The sequence below is a fragment of the Sprattus sprattus genome (assembly GCF_963457725.1).
Source record: "Sprattus sprattus genome assembly, chromosome: 5".
NCBI lineage: Eukaryota > Metazoa > Chordata > Actinopteri > Clupeiformes > Clupeidae > Sprattus > Sprattus sprattus.
In genome coordinates this window covers 777,563-801,122 of record NC_137924.1, presented here as the reverse complement: position 1 = coordinate 801,122, position 23,560 = coordinate 777,563, and the positions used below count along the sequence as shown (strand labels likewise).

The following is a 23,560-nucleotide window of genomic DNA, read 5'->3' as shown; positions in this document are numbered from 1 at the left end:
TCAGCCTCGGCTGGGAGGGGAGCCCAATTGCAATTGTTGTTGTTTGTCTGTCTAATAAATATACTTTCATGCAGCTCCGGAGTCCTGAACTAACTAGGGTGATTTTTCACCTATCATCTTTTACTGCAATGGGGATAGAGCTCAAGGGAATATATCCTATTTTTTTCAATACCAAACATCCAATGATTATGTTCCTGATGCTCATGATGTGCTATTTACAGTGTCTGATGGAAGCCCAATTATTTATCATTTTGATAACTTCAATCCTACAGACATTACCTGGAATAAATTGTTCTTAGTTTGTCTTTTTTTATAGTAAGTGATGACTATGATTTTGACAATTAAACTAATTATCATGGTGCTGATTGAAGTGATTAGACGCACTGTTACTGTGAATCGTACGTAGCATAAGTTTAGCACCATATTGCTAAACATTGTGTACCTGAAAAGGCAAATAACAATAGCACCCTTGTTTTGTTCCTCAGGGTCAAATTAGCCACAAACAGTTGAGAAAAGTCATGCCGCTCATATTTCATACACAACACAAAAAGTTATGGACTTACTACAGTTCAGGTGTTAATCCTCACCTGTGTGTACAGATCCCCGCACGCATGGGCTCTGGCGGTCATCTTCACTGAGGGTGGCCACAGTAAAGTGGTACTTCTCTCCTGGAAGAAGTCCTGTCACCTCCATCTGAAGACCCTTCACCACGATGCTGCACTGCTCTTGGCCTTGTCTCCTGGTCACCCTGTACCTGTGGGGGCCAGGAGCGCCCTCTGGTGGTGACCATCTTAAAGTCACAGAGTCTGGCTGCACTGAGGGGAACTGGATCTGCCCAGGTGGAGGAACACCTGAGAATGATGGAGGTGGAGATGGAAGCTGAAACATGAGGTTTTAGTGCTAAACACAAATTTCTACATATGTTTATAAAAGTACTAAAAACATTAATACCTCCTGGTTTGGTAACTTTGCATTGTGTATCATGTGCATCCTGTGCAAACAAGAATAAAACATTAGAGAACAGAGAAACTGGGTTCATGATGAGAATGTCCTGCCTGTCCAGACACTGACAGGGGAGAGACTGAGTGCCATGTAGGGTACGACATGGCACTACTTAATTTGCAGATATAATTTAACATGTTGCTACTCTATGTACTTCCTTCGATCCACTAATTTGTAACTGTCACCAACTATCAGTCAGTTTAAACTTCAGAACTAATTTTGGCAAGTATTATACAGTAAACAAAAACACTGCCAAATAGATATGCAAGCGTACAGTTGAAAACCAAATATCAAAGTGAATTGATCTTCTAAAGCACGTGTCACCATTGATAATTCAACCAAGCTGTGGTATAATAACAAAGAAACCTGATCTGTACTTGTGCCCACCTGCTCCACGACGTCATGTCCATTGTGATCTTTAAGGAAACAGCGTGAGCAGATTGCTGATTGGTCGGTCCTGCAGTAGAACTCCAGCTGTTTGTGGTGCTGTTGACAGAGGCTCTGATCCTGAAGGTCCTGTAGCTGGTGTCTCTCCAGATCTGGGTCAGAGTAGTGAGGCCTGATGCAGGTCATGCAGTAGGAATCCATACAGGTCAGACAGGTCTTCACAGCTGGATTTACGCAGACATCACACAGCACCCGTCCAGCTGACACTCTACAAGGACACATGAATGGATTTGTTGAATGAATGAATGAATGAATTTGCTTAATAGGAGCAGTCGTGCAGCTATAATCTAAAGGTCAAAGAGCAAACATTGAAACATGAAGGCCATGACATTATGAGCTGTACTGGTTTTGAGCCGTTTGTCTCACTTTCCCTTTATAGGCTCTGAAATACAGATTCATATAATTCCCAAATCCTGCGGTGCCATTGTGGTTGGGTGGCAGTAAAAGGACTCAAGAGGAACCTCAGGTTGCACAGTAGGGCTGATCAATTATCGCAAATAATTAATAAAATAATAAAAGAGCAAATACAAAATCTGAAACAAATCTGACAGAAATACAATAATGAAACTAGTGTAGTGAGGTGAGGGTTGTCTTACTCTGTGATCTTCTCCTGTTCTTTAAAATTACATGGCTCCTCCTTTGACCTGTCACTCCTCATGGACATCACACTGAACACATCAGAAGGTGGCTTTTCCTTTCGCGTCCTACGACCACAAGACACAAGAGGAGTTTTGAGACTCTGGATTTGGATGATGTTTTGGAGGGTGGGTAGGGTGCTCTAACTTTAGAAACAAGACCAGTAAAAATGCCCTCACCCTCAATGAATGTGAACGTTTGCCAATATGAGGTACCTTTGGAACTTTAAACAGCAGTAAGGGGGTTTGGTCAAACACTAGGGAGATAACTACCTAAAGGCCAAAGGCTTAAACCTTACAAACACCACCAACAGCCCAGTTGGCACTAAATGGTTGCCAACATGCTAACTTGCGTGTTTTGGTTTGGTTTTGGTTTGTTTATCCATCCATCACATGACCATATATAGGGCCGATAGTTTTCCGCGAAAACGGAAAACGGACAGAATACGCGGAATGGACCATCTGAAACGGAATGGACCATTGAAAACGGAATTGCAACTTTTCATACGGAAACATAATTTTGTGCATCAAAATCGCCCAAAACCCCCTGCATTTTACCCTGTAAGACTGAATTTCTTTCAAATAAACACAACAACGATTGCAACAATGAACAAACATTAATTAAAGAACAAAAGCAGTCAGAAAGTGTCACGTCTGCGCTGAACTCTACTCCGGACACGCCCCCCTTTTCAACGGTAGTCACGTTAATTTGCTCATCTTCCCAATCGCATTAAAAACAAGAATGTTAAGTCTTCTGTTCTGTTGATGGCTGGCAAACAACAATCTAAGAAGGGCACGTATTATTCACTGAGTTACCAAAGCAGTCTTTTTTATGGGGACTAATTAGCACTGCACTGAATTACATTAACATGAGTTATTGCTACACAATAACAATTACACAACTAATATTACTAGATACATATAAAAGTGGACATTACACTACGGCAACATGGATCTCACTCATATCTCACCCAGTCAAAATCTTAACAGGATTGAACCCATCTTTATTACAGCGTATCAACATAAGAACAGAACGTTCACTAAATCTCCGCTTAGCATGCATGCTAACACTAGCAGGTAGCCCAAAATCTGGTATTTAATACACGATCTATCACAGTAGCAACTTCATGAAAACCCTTACTTTCATTGGGTATGCACATAATGCCTCACATACAGGTCGAACAATGATGATTTAAGCATTGGAAATGTATAAGGCACAGTACGGTCAACTACTTGGCGACAAACTGAACTCTCACTATCTTAACTGAGAGAGCTGCAGGCGCGCAGACAGCGTTGCTAGGGAACATCACTATCAACAGAGTTTTTCATACAATTAACGTGCAGAAAGGCATTTTACGGCTGTTTTTTTTTTCTGACGCGGAAACACGGAATCATCAAAAACATGAATGGAATTTGCTTTTTTTTGACGCGGAAAACTATTGGCCCTACATATACCATCACATGACCATATACCATCACATGACTATACACTATCTCATGACCATACACCATCACATGACCATAAACCATCACATGACCACATACCATCAAATGACCATACACCATCATATGACCATATACCATCACATGACCATAAACCATCACATGACCATACACCATCACCATGAATTTTAACCCTTGTATGGTGTTCGGGTCTGTGGGACCCGTTTACATTTTTTATCAGAACAAAAATAATACGATTAATTATTTTTTCAAACTCAGACTCATTGGCCTTGGTTCATTTTCTCCCTCATCTTCACTGCTGTGAAATTACAAATAACGTCGTCAGGGACCTACATTCATATCACATGTGGAGAATAAAGCTCCTTGATTGACCAGAGAGTTTTTGTTCAAAGTGATTACGAAATCAAATGCCATGACAGAGATTTCCGTAGCCTTCAGCGTTCATTCTCTGTTTTATTCTCTGTCTCAGCCAGCCATTGCACATTTATTGCTTGTTCTGGCTTCTGGTAGCATATCCATAGCACGTATGGAGCAGAATCCTCCAGAAGCCAATTACTTTTTTTACTGATGTTTGTTATATTATTCATGCACATTTTCTGTTAAAATGATGATGCCTTAACATTTTTACTAATTTGTCTGGATTGGCTGCACCAAATTTAACAAACGGCTGATTATTTAAAAGTGAATTTAGTTACAATATTTAAACAAAAAGTTTCATTTGTTGTGACACTGAACTATTTTGTCGTGACATGCCTGAGTTGCTGACTGAGTTACAGTACGAAAGACAAACATATGTAAGGTAGAAGTGGCACTTTTAGTTCATTTATGATTTGCTGTCTGCTTGAGAAGAAACAAAGACATGAAATCAAACTATCTGTTCTGTACAGCATCATATTATTAGACACACACACACACACACACACACACACACACAGGCCTAAGTGCTGGAGATACACATCATTGTCTGAACAATATGACACCAGGTAAAGAGGGTAGGCAGATTGGAATATATTCATTTAGTAACCTGGAAAACTAGTATTTAAGTAACTACAGTATATTCTACAGTGGTACGAAACTCTGATGTAACTACAAATAAATAAAATATGTTAATGTAATGACTTTACGGTAACCACATGACTTGGTAATGCATTAGTCCCATCACTGGGTATTAATATGTGTACCTGGATCCTTTCCATGTAAAGTAGGGGAAACTGGAGTCTGTTCCGCTGGATCTGGATTCATCACTCCCCATAGACACACTGGACAAAGGGGAGTCTGTTCTGTCCATGACATTCCTGTGAGAACAAGTCATAACATTCATAACATTAATAATCTGTACAATAAAATAGTAAAAGAGAAAATACAAAATCTGAAACAATTCTAACATAAATAAAGGAATGAAACTAGTCTAGTTAATCTGCTCCTCTGTGCAGTGAGGTGAGGGTTGACTTACTCTGAGACCTTCTCCTGTTCTACATAGTGCACTTTGCTTTCTATGACCAGAGTGACTCCTAATGGACATCACACTGGACACAGGAGAAGGTGGCCTTTCTTTTCATGTCCTACGACCACAAGACACCAGAGTTTTGAGACTCTAAATTTGGATATTGTTTTGTGGGGATGGGTAGGGTGCTCTAACTTTAGAAACCAGTCCCCTAAAAATGCTCTCGCCCTCAATGAATCTGTAAGTTTGCCAATATGAGATACCTTTGGATCTTAAAGCGGCAGTAAGGGGGTTTGGTCAAACACTAGGGAGCCGGAACACAAAACTAAATAGTGCACATTCTGGACTGCTAGAGTGTGTAAGATAAATTCAGTTCAGTTAAAGTTTATTTAGTTTATTGGGCCATACAACTCACAGTTGTCTCTCTGTGGCCAGAGTTAAGAAAGAAGCAGGCCTGGTAAGGTCAGGCCACTCGCTACAGAAGCTTTAGCAGGTCAGGACAGGAGAATGTGGTCTGTGATACATTGTATGTCTCTAGGGAGATAAGACATGGTCAGCTAGTCCCTGAGAAGCAGAGGTGCAGAGACTTCACACATAATTAATGTCTTCTTATTGCTGAGAACAGGGCGTAGGAGATAAAACATGTCACAGACCCATTGTTCTTTCCCTTCTAGCCATGGTTAAGGACTAAGTGGAACTTGTGTTTTGGGATTGTATATATTTTTTTTTTTTATACATTGTCAATGTTATGTTTATATATATATATATGTTAATGCCTTTTTTAGGTTGCATAGCCTTTTTTCACTCTGGCAGGGGGACTGCCAATGGAAACTAGACTTTTGGCTATAATTGGGTGCATTTACATCTTAATGTTCATGAATGTACACTGTCCCTCTTCATCAAATAAATAAATTGAATTGTACTTCCTGTTGTTCTTAACACTTTCTGTTATCTCTTGCTTCCTATTACCTGCTGCTAACATGAATCCAGTGATTATGAATCCAATTATTAGAGACAAAAAAGCTTTTGTTAGATAATTCCATGTTTCATCTTCATTGAGTCATTAAACTCCTCTCCTCATTTCCTTACTGTTTCTCTGGGACCTGGGACCTTCAACATGTTTCATATTCTCTTCTCCTCTAAGAATCCATGACCTTTTATTTACTATATTCAGTGCTCAGCAGAGCTCAGTTCACTCACTTTCAGTGATTTCCAGTGTTGTTCCAGTTAGGTAATTTGATCTAATATGTACATATTTGTACTTAATAATATTAATGCTTTATTTAGTGTGTTAATATGTGCACTTAATAATTTAAGTGTTTTTATTTAATATGCAAATATTTGCACTTAATAATATTAGTCAATAGTACATCCTTTACTGTTCTTCCAGACTGCAGTGAATTTTCTTATCAGGTGTATTTATTCTTGTACGAACCACTGATGGGTGAGGTGATGGGTGGACCGGTTCCTCCAATACACATGATAAACTCAAGTTAAAATCTGGATGATATACTTCTATCTTTCTAACTACGAACATGGGCATAGGTCAGTTGAAGGAATCATGCTTACCGTAACGACCCTCAGTTGTGCAGGTGTTGGGTCAGAGCGGTCAGATCAGGAGTTTCACACAATGGCTTTATTTCTGCTTTCACAATTAAAAATACTTTCTAAAAATGAGAGAAAGTAGCTCTCACTGTGCATGGGCTAGCAAGCACTGCTAACATCATGCATAGCATAGCATACCAATAAATGCATAGAAATCCAAATGCACGGCTCGTTTATCTTAATTTAAACAAAAGCACAAACTATGCCAAACTAAAACACGGACTGAGTTGAAATAGTGCACCCGGTGATCGTATAGATTTTAGCATGAACAATTATTAACTCTTTCAAAATGTACAACCATAAGTGCTTTAACATTTACATTATGCGTAAACCACATATCTGCATTCACAAATGAAAATACACTGCATGAATTCTTCAACAATCGCAACTTCATTCCAAGTCTAAAGTATCGTAAAAACAAAATCAGGAGAATGCTCTCTATAACTCATTCGGTTAACGCCAAAAATATAATCTCGGTTTAAACACTTGCAAATTGCTGTATAGCATTACATTTTGACAGCATCAGTTAACAGAACTTATATGCACTTTAATTCAATCAATAATTTACATGTTCATTTATTAAAATATCGAATTATTCATGGCGCGCTCCCAACTTTAGTCAAATTAAACAAAGTAAAATTAAAAGTAAAAACACACTTGAAGCCGTGGAGCCTCCTGCTTACACTGTAGTGAATGTGGAACCTTTTTGAACTTGTAAAAACCATAATACATTGGGGACCATGACAATAGCATAGTTCTTTTGGGAGAATTCACATAGTGTATATTTCAACTCTGTAACAAATCTCCCTTATCCATGTTGCCCTACTCGTCCACATGTGTTAAACTGTCTTAGGGCGCAGAGACGATTATATCCACACACCAGGCCTTTGCCCTAGCTGTAACAACCATCAATGGTATTCATTCACAGGTGTATCACAGTTTATAACTTATATCTTGGACCTTCAATACAGTCGAAACTGGAACAAAAATGTGTAACACTAGTGAAAAATGCATAGCCTACTAAGTGTGTTTTAGATTAACCAATTGCCAAACAGGTGCAGTGTAATAGGCTTACATTATAAACACACAGACGATGGAGATGTTTGTTTCTGCATAGTATGACTGCTGTAATATAAAATATTCTAAAATGTTTGTTATTTAATTGTAATTAATAGGCTTGGTGGGCCTTGTCTCCGTATCCTACGCACACGCAACCATGAAGAAACAATTTCCGCAAAACTCGAATTTGAGTCAAAAGTGGTCCGAATCAAACTCATCTGGGGTAACTAAAATGGCTACACAACTCTCATTAAGTAATCTACTCCAGTTTCTATTAAGTAAAAGATGGTATACCCAAATAACATTTCGACAAAACGTTATAAGAAAACATGCCTGCCAGACTCACCTTCTCAGTTTGTCGACAACGTTAGCGAAAGAAAAATAGAGCGGGTACGGACGGTGAGACATTTGCAGAGCTCTCAAATTTTGAAGACAGGCAAGAATGACATATCCCCCCGGCCACGCCCCCATCCTCCAGCCTTGCCCCTGCCGTATGCCCACAGACTAGTGGGTTTTAAAACATGACTTAGTAATTAAGAAGATCAAAACATTGTAACAATGTTTCTGGAATAAGGCCTTCATTAATAAATGCTTTTTTCAGAAATTGTGAGCTTCACATTTTGAGGATTTCAAACTTACAGTCAAAAGTGGGCCAAGCTTTCACAGAGTGAGAAAGACAGACTGCTCTTCTGAATGAGCAACTCTTAACTGAACTACAATCATGTAGGCACAAGCTTCTCATATGCTAATGGTGACCATTGTAAGATTAATTCAGTTCAGTACAATTTTATTTCTATGAGTACCTACAATACATTTGTCTAGGCTTTTGAAGAGATTTTAGAGAGAGTTTAGAGAGGAGCAGGCAGCTAGAGCGAGTCAGCGAGGTATGCAGCCATATGCAACATTGTATGCTTGAGCTGGGCCTCTGGAGAGATAAGACGGGTCAGCTCGTCCTTGAGAAGCAGAGGTGCTGAGACTTCACACATAATTAATGTGTTATTACTGAGAACAGAGTGGAAGAGTTGAAGCATGTCACCAGTCCCATGATCACCTCATGACACGAGGGGCCCATGAAAGACATCACTGGGTAGGGTTTAAGAGTTAGTGTTGGAGGAAGTTCTAGTCGGAATGCACATCTCTCCGTCTGTGTCTAACTGTACCAAATTGTCTGTTAAACACGCTGTATTGAGTCATCATTTACCAAGTAAAATGTATCTTGTTGCAACAAAATGCTTCGTATGGTGGTTCCTCTCTAAACCAGCACGCAAGAGAACCACCTTTCACCATGGAAACCATGGAAAACATGTTACATTTAAAGCTGCACCAACAGAGTAAGAGATTTCTAGAAATACTGTTTCAAATTGTTGACACCAGTGCTGTAACCTTGATGTTTTATATAATATGATGTTTTCTGTTTTTTAGTTTTACAGAGAAAAAGCAAAAAGCAGATTTGTAAAGGGAGCTCAAAGTAATGAACAACTGCGCATTGAAGGACCAAATCAAAGTAAAGAATAGTTTGAGTTTAAACACATTCTGTCCTGTTCACAATCTGTCTACCTGAATGGCCGCAATTAATTCTTCATCTAGTGAGGACAGAACACACTCAAATAATGTCTGAAAATGCATCAGAATGCAGACCAGGTTTAATTTTTCAGTAAAATAAATGACATGAAAATAGAGGGTGCCTTTGTGAGGTGAAGGAGTAAATCGTTTGAGAAAGCAAAACTCTACCTATTTCTTGAGATTAGAAAGATCCTGGAATAAAAAACAATTATTTTAAATTGCAATGGACTTATGATGAAGTCCTGTTTGCAGTTCATCACCTAAAGCTCAATAAATCTCCAGGCGTTGACATCTGAATATCTGAATAAAATATCGCTTTCACAAAACAATTAGCCCCTTCCTGCATGGTGTGTGTGCAGAAAGCATTAATCTCCCCTCTCACTTTATCTCAGGGACTTTTAACCCTAATATGGAAAGCCTAAGAAAGATTCACTTTGCATTCACAACTGGGGACCAATTTGTCTTCTTCATAATGATCACAGAATCTTAGCTCAGATTTATGTCAAAAGACCAAAAGCTGTTTTGGATCAAATGATTGATGAAACCCAATATGGTTTTATGAGGCATAGGCATGTATCTGATAACATCACACCTGTGCTAGTTCTTATTGACTGTGCTGATCATAGACATGTATCTGATAACAACAACACCTGTGATCCTTATTGACTGTGCTGATATTAGATATGTATCTGATAACATCACACCTGTGATCCTTATTGACTGTGTTGATCTTAGACATGTATCTGATAACATCACACCTGTGATCCTTATTGATTGTTCTGATCATAGACATGTATCTGATAACACCACACCTGTGCTAGTCCTTATTGACTGTGCTGATATAAGACATGTATAAGATAGCATCACACCTGTGCTAGTCCTTATTGACTGTGCTGATCATAGACATGTATCTGATAACAACACACCTGTGATCCTTATTGACTGTGCTAATATTGGCAGTAATGGCAGGTTTGTTTTGTTTTTAGATTTACACAAAGCATTTGAAACAGGCAAACACAACTTTACATTTCAGGCCTTGGAGAAATTTGCCTTTGGTCTTCAAGGTCGAGAAAAACCTCTCTGCTTCAGCCGTTGTCATGGGAGTGGTTATGAGGATGTTCAACAGAGCCTCAGTCTCAGATACCACCTACTGGTCAGACAGCAGAGTGTTTAGTCTCTGATGCCACCTACTGGCCAGACAGCAGAGTGTTTAGTCTCAGATACCACCTACTGGTCAGACAGCAGAGTGTTTAGTCTCAGATACCACCTACTGGTCAGACAGTAGAGTGTTTAGTCTCAGATACCACCTACTGGTCAGACAGCAGAGTGTTTTCAGTCGGACGCTCCTTCAGCTCTGCTGTAATGAGGACGGTGACAGGAAGACATTTTACCTGAACAAAGGTGTTAATAGAGTAGCACAGCCATTAGCATTCCCCTCCCAGTCTCCCCTTCTGATAGGTCAACAATAGGGACACACTTGTCCATTCTCCCCTTCTGATGGCCCAACAATAGGGACACACATGTCCAGTTTCCTCTTCTGATAGGTCAACAATAGGGACACACATGTCCAGTTTCCTCTTCTGATAGGTCAACAATAGGGACACACATGTTAGAAGGACGTATACATGTCCTTATGGATGGAGGGGTAGAATGTCTTCATACTTAATACCTTAGGGAATCACCTCATAGAACCACCCAGCAGTTTGTCAATACGGTTCAGAAGATTTTTGTGTAAACTTTAAAGCTGGTTTGCTATTGATGACAGAGTTGACATGTCCTAAACTTACCTCTCCCTTTTTTTTAGTCCAGGCAAAGTAGCGTTTTAAGTTTTTTGTCAGCATAGATCATTTCCATGAGGTGTCCAGAAGATTATACTTAAATACCTAATAAATCCTAGTTGAGGACAGTTGTTTAGTGTGCTTATAATGCCCAGCAACAATACACCCCCAAAAATGTATTTTTTTCCTTTAGTCCTATCAAAATGAAACTTTACACAAAGTACCCATGAAAAGTAAAAGTTTCTTTGAAAATTAATTTTACAGGAGCTGTGAATTGTTACACAACGAATAGTGCAAAGAAGTGGAGTGTGCAAGAAATGCAGGGATAAATATAAAAAAACGGTAAGAGTATGACAGTTATACAGTGTTTATTGTATTTTGGAATAAAATCAATAAATATGATTGGGGGAGTAATTGGGGGAGTAATTGTACAGTGGTTATTATAGTGATCCAGGGTTATTGCACAGTGTCACAGAGATCTGTAGCGCCCAGCAGAGGGGAGGAGTTGGAATAGGTTGTGTCCAGGGTGAGATGGGTCTGCAGTGATTTTTCCTGCCCGTTTCCTGACTCTGGAGGTGAACAGGGGTGTTCAAGCATGTGTGTGTCTATACCCCCTATCTCTTTCTCTGTCAATGTGTGTGTGTGTGTGTATGTGTGTGTGTTTTTGTATGTAACCTCTCTCTCTCTCTCTGTCTGTGTGTAACCTCTCTCTCTCTCTGCCAGTGTATTTTGCGATGTGGCTTCCCACACTTGAAAAGGGAAGGACTTGACTCAGGATTTCACTCAGTCTTCAATTTATTTTGACCAGTACAAGATAAGGACAAGAAGAAGGTGAAAAACCTTCAAAAGACACAGAAACAAACAATATCAGTACACTTCATAATTCATCAACCAAAGTTCATTTAAACACACTTTAATACATTTTATGAAATGCAGGTAAGTAGGTATTTTTAAACATAAATACTTTAAGGCACAGGTAAGTACTATACAGATTAGGCATTGAATAAACAGAAAGCAAGTTCCACTTTTAGAACCATATACCTTTAAATTAACCCGTTTTTATCTTAATTTAGGTTAAAGGTTTAACATGTTTTTCTCTCACTTTTTAATTTAAATGAAATCAAGCATTTTAACTGTGTATTTTAACACCCATTTGTTTACAGAAATACTTTCATTTTTATACCATTTCCAAACAGAAACTTTTATACACGAACTAAATGTTTCCACCTTACATTTCAATGAAGCAAAATTAGCTATGATTTAACAAATACAATCAATATTGATGTAATCACTACACAAGGTTCTAACCAATTAATTAAGACACAATTTGTCTTGCAACAAACAAATAACCAAACATACAATGCAATAGTTCGTCACGAGTCAATACAGTACATTTAGTTAAGCCAAACATGGGCAGATCACGCTGAAACTAACGTGGGCTTACCGGTAGCCTTTTGAATGTCCTTTTCCCCACACGTTAAGTCCAAGTCTTTAATGAACAGTGTTTGCTTCTGCTGTCTCGTTTGCTTACTATGAAGAGCTTATTAGCTGCTGCTTCTCCAAAACTCCACCGCGAACTGACTCGTGCTGCTATATTGCTCAAGGATTCAATTAGTTCAAATTGCGCTCACCTGCTGCACGCACCTTAGAGCAGCGTGCCCGCTGCTGCGTGCATTCAGCAGCGCGACCACGTCACGTGCACACGCACATACACATGCAGGCAGATCGCCGCAACACTGTCAGTGTGCCTGTGTGTCTGTGTGTAACCTCTCTCTCTCTGCCAGTGGGTGTGAGTGTAAGCTCTCTCTCTCTCTATATATATCTGCCAGTGAGTGTGTGTGTGTGTTTGTGTGAATGCTGTGTGTGTAACCTCTCTCTCTCTCTCTCTGCCAGTGTGTGTGTGTGTGTGTAACCTCTGTCTCTGCCAGTGTGTGTGTGTGTGTGTGTAACCTCTCTCTCTGCCAGTGTGTGTGTGTGTGTGTGTGTGTAACCTCTCTCTGCCAGTGTGTGTGTGTGTGTGTGTGTGAGTATGTAACACCTCTTTCTCTCTCTCTGCCAGTGTGTGTGTGTGTAACCTCTCTCTCTGCCAGTGTGTGTGTGTGTGTGTGTGTGTGTGAGTGTGTAACCTCTATCTCTCTCTTTCTCTGCCAGTGTGTGTGTGTGTGTGTGTGTGTGTGTAACCTCTCTCTCTCTCTGCCAGTGTGAGTGTGTAACCTCTCTCTCTCTCTCTCTGCCAGTGTGTGTGAGTGTCAAGGAAATAACCCTTAACCTAGGACTGTATTCTTTACCTCAGAATTGAGACACACACCCGAGAATATTATTAAAATACAGACATTTACTCTGGGCCCCAGAGGAGTGACCTGCATGATTGTCTTCACGCCAGGCACTAACCTCTCCTACAAAATATCTGCTCTTTATTGAAATTAATATTCACATATTCACATATTCACAGTTTAACATGAAGACACTCCCCAATTCCTTTGTTCCCTTTGAAGTTAGAAACAGTCTTGCTCCATACCATATTTCAAAATAACCTAAACAGTCTTTTGACATGTAAGTTACCCAGCCCCTCATAAACCAAGTTACTTAAACATTCTTTGACATGCAAGTTATCCGGGCCCCTTTCTCATACCAACCCGTCCAAGGCAAGCAGACTTTTTGTCGCCACTGGAACACAGACAAAGAAATACAGAAATGCCTATAACTAAATGAGAATACTAATAGTTAACCATAAATGATAAATTCCTATATAGAATTGAATAATTCCTTCACAGTGAGTGCTGCCATGGTCCCATGTTTGGAGAGGGTATGGTTCTGATCCGGCTGTGTTCAGAGCTCTTTGGTGTTGCCATGGTGTTCTACGCCTGCAGCCCCTCCTGCTACAGAACCTTCCAGAACCAGACAGAGAACCTAACGGAGCTGCTCTACCAGGACTGAGATTCACAATACTCACACACATAGACATACACAAACACACACACACACACACACACACACACACACTCACACACACACACACACACACACACACTCACTCTCACAGATATACACACACATACACACACAAACACAGATACACACACACACACACACACACACACACACACACACAGACATACAGTACACAGAGATACACGCACAGACAGACACACACACACACACACTCAACCTCACACACACACACACACACACATTACTGCATCTTAATAGCCCTGCTCACACTAAACATTGCATCCTCGACTACAAATCTGTTACACACTATTTCAGTCCTTGTAGTTGTAGTCCTTGTCCTGAAATCTGATCAATGTTACATTAGCCATGTACATTCAACAGCCAGCTATTATTTGTGTAAGAGAGAAACATATGTTGTCTATTCAAAACCAAGCAAGGAAAAATAAATATAGTCATCACACAAATATGATTGTTGTGCCATTTATTGAATACTTGTCAGTGAACAAGCTTGTTAACGGGTTAATTTAATCATATACCACTGCATATTAATCAGCTTTGTAAAATGACTGGAGTGGAAGAGAAAGCTAGAGAGTTTAAAGAGCAAAGAGTTCTGTAAGAATAACCTCTCATTGTGCTAGCTAGAAACACACGCTTAAATTGCTATCCTAACAACATATGGTTAAACTGCCATCCCATAGTAAGGCCCAAACACAATGAATAAAGAAACACATTAGTATCTATGAAGGTTATATGCATACTTGGCGTCTATTACAAAATATGAATTAAATTGGGTAGATTGAAGGCCATTGCTGTGGTTATATCAGAAATGTATTAATTTCATAATGGAAGGTGGTCACTCAACCTAAACAAAGATCCATATTCACCCATTTGAAAACATGATGATATAATTATAACAGTGTAACAATAATACATTCAACAAATAACTAGTGACCTCAAAACAAAATTAAGATAATTTTTAACCTCATGATAAAAACACTTGAACAGAAAGGAAAAGAATCAGGTACTGAAATACTAACTGCAGTGCATGTGTGTGTGTTTGTCTTTGCGTGCGTGCGTGTGTGTGTGTGTCTGTGTGTGCATGTGTGCGTGTGTGCGTGCGCATGCACGCGTGGCACTGGACTGCTAACTGCCAACTGCAAGCAACTGAACCAAGTCAACAATTTTCTCAAAATCCCCCAGGACTACTGAAGGGAAACACATTTCATTATTCAACATCTTTAAGACAATTAAGACATGAGTTTACTCATTTAGACTATTTGTTTAATTTGATGATCATATTTAATAGTATCCCCAACATCTGACTTGATTAATCTTGAGCACATTCTCCATGTTCCCCCATCACTGATGCCATGTGTGATGGTTTCCTTCTGGCCTGATTCACATGTCACGCATACTAACACCATAGTGTATATGGCTGTAACTCCCCCATAAGGTTTGCATTACTGCATGTGAAATGACTCTCTCAGGCCTCTCAGTGCATCCTCTGCTGTCAGTGTTTTCCAGGCATCTGGGATATCTGCAGGTTGTGCATTGTAAGCTTCTGCAAACTCATTGTTGAATTTCATCAGCACGTATTTCCAGTAGTCTGAGGACTCCATGCTCTGGTCTCCTGTGATCTCCCAGTCTGTACTCCTTATAGGGATGCCATTCACCATTTGTTTTTTCATTTTTAATACTAAACCTTCAGTTACTATCCAAATGTGTGCAAATATCTCATACATCCAACATTCTTGGAGTTATAACGTGTTACAAAAGCTTTAGATCTGCCTGACTGGAGAAGTGTGTATTGTGTTCCTTACTTCCTGCTTCACAGGGTGTCCAACAGAAATTACACTGTTCCCCACATCCACACAGTCTGGTGAAAAACAGCTCATGGGGTTTAGAGGGCAGCTGTTTAGTTGTCATACCCCTGAGCTATATGCGCTTCCATTTCCTTCATCAACTCTATGAGGTTGTTGGCAAACTGGTCTGTCTTGCCTTCGCTGAGAATCAGAAAGATACCTAAAGCATCTCTTGGAATGACCAGCTGACTTCTAAGACCAGAGCAGAATTCTTGTATGAATAACCTGTCCTCAGTCTTTGAGCAGCTGTAGATTGTCTGAATTATTCTTTGGACAATCTCAGAAAGGAGTTTCTTTTTTATTTTATTTTTCACTCCCCCATGTCCCATCTTCATGTGATCTGGGATTGCCTGCCCAAGATGTTTAGACAAGTAGTCCTCAACTGCTGGCTTCACACAGGTCTCTGTGAATTGTTTGGCTCTCTTCTGGCACAGATCCTTTTCACTGAACGATTCTATGAATTTCTCCAGAAATATGGGTTTAGACTCCATCAGACGATTCTGTGGGTCGTTACGGACATTGAATTCCTTGTGTGCTTTCTGGAAGAGCCTCGCTGCACGGCCACAGACATGAAACTTAAGATAAGCTTCACATTCATCACTAATCTGCTCATGAGGTTTCACCTGGTCATCAACAGCCTTGAGGAGGTCTCTGATGTACGTCTCATGGTAATCAGTGTTGTTTCTCTCCATGACGCTTATGTGATCTGAAATAAGACTGTCACAGTGCTTGATGATGCGGTCACAAATCTCTTGGATTTTAGTAATGAAGTGATTCTTATCCATCCAACCTGCAAACCATTCGGTTTTAACAATGAATTTCCCCTGTCCACAAGTTCTCAGGTCAACTGTGTTGAGCAATTCTGAGACACGTCCACTCTTTGATCTTGAATTTGACCAGAGCAGATGGTGCACATCCTGATAAACATCTTTCTCTGGCAGTCTGACTGCAGATAGCTCAGACATGATTCCTTTCCACATTTCCTCAAATTCTCTGGTGAGTCCATCCTCTGATAAATCTGATTTTCTATCTCTACACTGTTGAAGCAGCTCACAGACCTTTTTCTCAATTGTATCCATTTGCTTGTCCTTGATTATATTCACCTTTTCCATTCCCTCTCTGATTTCAACAGCCTTCTCCAAAGAGTGTTTTATAGACATTTCCATCTGTCGTCTGAGAGAGGTGGCACTTGTTCGGAAGTCCTGTTTGTATTTCCCTATTAAACGGACTGTGCTGTCCTTTTTCTGAAAGTATTCCTCAAGGTTGTACAGGATTGTCTGCTCTTCTTCATGCAGCTTCTCTGATGCCTCAAGTAACATCTCTATGAGCCTGGTGCGTAAATTATTAATTTGGACATTCTTTTCTGTCACTCCAAAATTGAATATAAATGTTTCCTTGGTTATAAGCCAGTTGTCCATCACAGATTGGAATGACCACTCCCAAGATTTGAACTGAGTGCATAAATCTGTGTATGCTTCTGCCACCAAACTGTTCTTGAAATTGAAGATGAAGTTCTCAAATTTCACAGCATTCCACAAACTCTGAATCCAATTTAGGAACTCCGTTGCATTACTGTTCCTAATATTATCAGATGTTTGTAAGGAACCAATTAAATTCTTCTTAAGATCATAGACAGCTTCACTGTAGCCAGCATTCACTGGGGCCATTGGGGGAGTTCCATGCCAAAGTCCAGGGATGTAGTGGCTGTCTTTGTCAGGATCGTAGTCCATCACATCAATGAACTTTGCATAAGCTACTTTCTTCTCCATTTTTGCTGCTGCTCTGGTCATCTCATCCAGCTGCTCCACCAGCTTCTTCCTGTCTCTCATGTTGCTGTCATAAGCAGACATGTCTGACACGTTCTGATGCACTAACAGACATCTCGGCTTCTTCCCAACCTCCTTCATCCTGAGAAAGGCGTGGAGCAAAATCTGCAAAATGTCCTTCATCTCTGTGGAGTTCTCCATGGAAATATTGATGATGGTGATGTCACTGAGCCCTATGACCAGCATTGCTAATTCATTGTCGTGTTCGTAGCTTTTGTCCAATGATGCCAGCTCAGGTGATTTCAAGCCCTCTGTGTCAATGACCATGATGAAGTCACACTTGAGCTCAGATCTGAGTTCCTCAGAGACTTTAATCAGCAGCATGAAGGCTCCTCTGGTGCATCTTCCACTGCTGACTGCAAACTGCACTCCAAACATGGTGTTGAGAAGGGTGGACTTCCCAGTGCTTTGCACTCCCAGCACAGTCAACACCAGGATCTTACTCTTGGTGTCCACCAGCTGATGTAGCTGAGTCAGGACCCCTTGTATCCACTTCATTGGGATGTTTGATGCGTCTCCATCTACCAGCTCAACTGGAAACCCATCCAGCAGCATCTGAGCACACAGAGCAGGTAGGTGCTGGAAATTTTGTCGGGCTGGGTTGTTTTCTGGAAGGGAGCAAGCACACTCATAAAGCTGGCCCAGCTCACGGAAGAAGTGTTCAGGACCCAATGAGCAGTTGGAGATTTGCTTATCTAAATCTTCAATAAGCTCCTTATTCTGTGGTGTGTTTCTACAGCAGTCTTTGTACTGCTCTCTCAGTTTGGACAGGTTCTGTCTAGAGAGGGTGTCCAGCTGAATCTTCAGCCACTTCAGGAAGTAGAGACGCTGTGTTCTTGAGTCTGAGATTCCAGCAATGAATCTCCCCATGGCTTCTGAGAAGGCCTTCTCCTGTTGTTCCTTTCTGAGTTGTTCTTCTTTTGTCTTAAGTGAACTCTTGTAACCCTCTATGTCTTTGTCTGCATGACGCATTCTGAATCTCTCTTTTTCTATCTGACTGATTTCCTTCCAGATTTCACCATGTAAGGGCAAGTGGTCTTTCTTGAATGTCACAACATCCCTAACTCTTCCAGTGATGCCTTCAGCATTTGTTCTGCCATTTCTACACTCTGTGCAGTCCTCATCAACCACAATACCATGATGGGCAACAGCAGCCATGTCTTCCACTTTCATTATATGTGGATTGTTTCCAATGACATCACTCACATGGAAACGCAAAGCCTTTACAAACTCTGCATCATTCTGCTTTCTTTTGATGATCACATTGGTCTCCTTCACCTTGTGCTTCATGCATATATCCCTGAGTGTCTCCATGTTGAAGGTCTTACTCTGAGAGTTAGTGACGAGGAACAGCTCAGCTCTGCTCTCTCTGTTGTTCAGAGTGCCGAGGTCTCCCTCTAGGTCATCACTGAAGATGAAAACTGCAGCTGAAGTGTCATACAGGAAGGACATCTGGGTCTTAAAAAACCTGCCGTCTCCTCTCTGATTGGCTATGGCCACTGCCTGTGGAAACACATCAATGTTTGTGTTCCCACAGGGAAGATACCAACTGACTTCCACCAGACCATCTGAGATTCTCCTGGGCACATCACCACAATCCATGTCACGGTGAACAAATGTGTCGTTGTGCTGATGAGGATTACTGAGCAACTTGTTCAGAGTTTGAGATTTGGGCAGACTGCTCTCTCCTAGTCTAACAAAAGACACCATGGGGATGTCCATTTCTACGATCCTGCCCTCTACAAATGTCCTGTCTCCTGCTAGAGAGTGAGGTCTGAACTTTTTAACCAGGTCTCTCATGGCCCACAGCATCAGAGTGCTCTGCTGTGTGTCACAGTTTGGCAGCAGCAAAGGAACAGAAAACTGGCACATGGACATTTTGGAGACCATTTCCTGCTGGAGGAAAGGATCTGAGCAGTGGAAAAGAGCAGTGATCAAATCTAGAGGATTTATGGCATCAGAATCATCATTAGCATCAGTGAAACTATAATTATACATTGGCTGGTCTTCACATTTGATATTTCTTGCATTTAAATTGGACATCATCAGTTTCCTTAGGAATGCCCATGGTAGCTGCTCCTGACTTTGTGCTGGTTCATCAGAGACTGCGTTACTGTTGATTTCCAGGACTGAGCTGAGTGTGAGCTTCCCTCCAGGAAGATCCCCCAGGCCCAAGGTTGACAGCAGCTTAGGAAGGAGGGGCTCTGGGGGTCAAAACATATTTGGCTGTTTGTACTGGGTTACTGGAATGCTTTGCTTTTATTTGTTTATTACACTACCCGGTTAAAATGTCCACTGACTTTATGTCCGTCTATGGTTTAACTTATGATTAATACATTATTTTTAAAGACCAATATTAAGCTTTAGCTGAGTTGTTAAAGTGCTAACAAATATGATTTCACTCATGAATTAGCTCATGCATGACAAAGGTTATTCATAATGACCCATAAATGGTGAGCAGACCATTATCACATACCTTATAAATTATCTTACAAATCATTAGTAACTCATTGAAACCTGGTTGATTAATCATTTGTAAATGATTTACAAAATGTGACCAGACCATTATCATATACCTAAACAATCGTATTGATCATTAGAAAATCGTTTGAAAAATGTGCATACATACATGACTACTCGTTTATAAATAGCTTACTATTGTTTTTATAAATGTTCTTATAGATCATTAGAAAATCATTTGAAACAAGTTCATAAATACATTATTATTCATTTAGAAATAGCCTACTAATGTCCTTATAAATGGTCTTATAGATTTTTAGAAAATGTATACATCTTACTGACTAATTGTATCCACACCGTAATGCAAGCTAGACTATTATTGTAGACACAACACAGTGGGTCCCTGGGCCGGAGAAGGGAAGGATAGAGGTTTAATGTGGCTATAAGATGGACTTTTAAATGTGACTAAAACTAAACCAAAATGTACTGAGTTTTCATCGACATTAAACTAAAGTAAAATGTGGCCTAAAACTAAGAAGGATAAAAATGACTAAAAATGACTAAATATTACTTAAATTAATATGCATTTTCTTCTAAAGACTAAGACTTAATCTAAAAAAAATGCCAAAATGAACACCAAGCTTACACCATGTGCACTCCACTGCCCCTTTGAAGTTGTCTTAATGTCTGCTTACATATGCAAATCCACATGGTTTCTCTCCCGTTATTGCAGTGTATTGTGTTTTATTTTCTGCCAAGTTATAATTAAAGTGTCCAGATATCTTTTCTTCTTTTTCTTCCAGTACAGAGTGCTTGAACTAAAAATGATTGTAAAATGTTTGATCATCAAATTAGATGTTCAGAAGATGTTTTATTTATTATGTTCTTTTCAACAATAAGTCAGAAAACTAACATCACAGTTGTGTGATTCATTATGTGTGTGTTCCTAATTGCATATCACCTAAATGAAAAAATATTTAGTCCATTTCCATGTTTATATTTTAATATGAATATCTCACCTGTCTTCATCTGAACAGAAGAAGGCTGGCTCTTTCCTCCATGTTGGAGCTCAGTGTAGACGCTAACAGTGTAGTCCGTTCCTGGTTCCAGGCCTGTGATGACTGTGCTGCATGACCCAGTAGAGATGGACTTTGGCTCAGTCCCTTCACTCTGGTAAGAGACCAGGAAGCTGTGTGGAGTCTGCTCCATCTCAGGAGACACCAGCCAGCTGAGGCTAGCAGATGATGCAGTGATGGAGCTCAGAGTCAGACACTCTGGGACCGGAATCCCTGAAAAGATTTAAATGTAGTCTGAGTTTTACAGTGATAAATAAGTGATGATTCCAACTGTACAGAAGTTTGGACTTTTTTTTCTTACCTGTTGTAAAACATTTGGAGGTGGGTTTGCTTTGACGGTCATTTTTCAGTGTAGACACTTGGACAGTGTATTTATGGCCATGTTGCAATTCCGAGATAGAATAAAGGAGTAAATCTGTGTGAATGCTCCTCAGCTGTTCCCCCTGTTTCTCACAGAAAAGTTCCAGCAGGTAAGACACCTGGTCTATTCCTTCTGGTTTGGTCCACTTCAAAGAGACACACGAGGAGTTGGATTCTACAGTGAGATTCTCTGGCATCGGAACCTCTGCAGAACAGAACATTCAACATCAGTTACAATCAAAGACAGAGCAGAGCCATTTCATGAAACAAAAGGATGGCAATCACTCAGCTCTCAGTTCAGAGTCTACAGCTTGTCATATGTCTTGTATGTTCTTTAGCTCAGTGAGTTAATTGGATAAACACTCCTTCAGTTAAAGCATTAGTTAAATAACCCTTGCCTGACCCTGGTCATTGAGGACAGAAGACATGTTTTAAGAGTGTTTGTGGGTGTCCATAATATTTTCAATCTTATGTTTTAGAGTATAGATAGATAGATAGATAGATAGATAGATAGATAGATAGATAGATAGATAGATAGATAGATAGATAGAAAATTGGGTCATTCAATAGCTTATACACTTGTGCAATTCACAGACATACATACATAAATCACATACACATAGGGAATGTTCACAGGGAGTGGGGTGTTTACAGACACAGAAATTGATCTGACCCTATAGTACAGTGTGAATTGATTTTGACAGTGTTGCTGTCCAAAGTGTTATTGTGCTGAAAGTGTGGATAGTGCAAAGAAAGAGTTCTTGTGTTTGTGTGTGTGTGGATGGTGCAAAGAGATTTAAGTAAAAAGTATGTGCAAGGGGCTACTATAGCCAGTAGAGGGATGAACAGTGGGATGGAATATAATGAGATGAGAAAAGAAGGGAAGGGCAGACTGAGGTAGACTCATGCAGAGATAGATAGTCCATCTCCCTCTCCCTTCCCTTCTGCGTGGCGTTGTGCAGCTGAATGGCCCTGGGGAAAAAGGACTTCCTCAGCCTGTCCGATGAGCCTGCCCCTAAATATGCGCCTCTGTTTGTTTAGAGTACTGTAACGTACAGGCTCAAACATAAAGAAACATAAAGGGGAGGCTATGCTGGTTTTATAAGAATAAATAATTTATTAAAAGGATAAGGTTACTTCAAAGTATAAGGAATGCAAAAGTGTGGTGCAATTCAGTGTTGTGACGAGTAAACCAAAGTGTCGTGCAAAGGTCAGTTTAGGGGTTAACAAACGAAAAGACAAAGATCCAACTTCATGACAACATGACAACAAAGAACCAAACACGAACCCAAATTTCTACGACCTACGACCTACGACCTACAACCTACAACCTACAACCTACGATCAACCAAAGAGCCAAAAGCCAAAATGCCGGGAGGACCAGAGCAGCCTTGACTGCCGGCTGGTCATGGCTTATGTAGTCCAGCTAATCAGGAAACCACCTGTCCTCAATCATCTGCCAAGCTGCTCAGGAACACACCTGTCCTCACCTACTGCAGAGACAGAGAGGTGGAGAAAAGCAGGGAGAGAGAACAGGCATGTCTGGTAAAACATGCGCAGGAGTTTGTTGAAGACATTGAAGGGCCTCAACCTCCTCAGGAAGTAGAGCCGGCTCTGACCTTTCTTGTAGATGGCATTGTAGGTGGAGTCCAACAAAAGACTTCATTACCCACAATTCCCTTATCACTCTGACTTTCTTATCTGACATTTCACAGAGACAGTATTGGCTGAAAACAAGGTGTTAAAACCGTGACGCACTTTCTCGCTATAAACTGCGTTGAAACGATACATTCATTCTCTCTTTGCTACTCTCTCTCTCCACTGGCTTTGGCCAGGCTCATGTCTCCTTACACTCACCTCCAAAGGTGAAGAAACAACTTTCCTTTGTTCTCTCACAACGGAAGAGAACAGACTAAGCTCTCACCTTTGTCCACGGCAAAACAATTGCCTAAGATCCCTCGTAAGTTAAACACTGGCTGCTAACTGAGACGAAGTAAGTTTAGCAAAGCAGCTAACATTAGACCTGC

The 23,560-nt window shown here is 40.3% G+C and overlaps 1 protein-coding gene across 1 annotated transcript; it reads right to left on the bottom strand.

Annotated features, from left to right (window-relative positions):
* Window positions 1-15,409: 15,409 nt before the first annotated feature.
* LOC308365545 (up-regulator of cell proliferation-like) lies at window positions 15,410-19,640 on the bottom strand (the record flags this gene model as incomplete). Its single annotated transcript, XM_080839014.1, has 2 exons — window positions 15,878-19,640; window positions 15,410-15,602 (listed from the first exon to the last, which is right to left on the bottom strand). The coding sequence occupies exons 1-2, from the start codon at window positions 19,633-19,635 to the stop codon at window positions 15,410-15,412; spliced, it is 3,951 nt and encodes a 1,316-aa protein (XP_080695140.1). The 5' UTR covers window positions 19,636-19,640.
* Window positions 19,641-23,560: the final 3,920 nt, after the last annotated feature.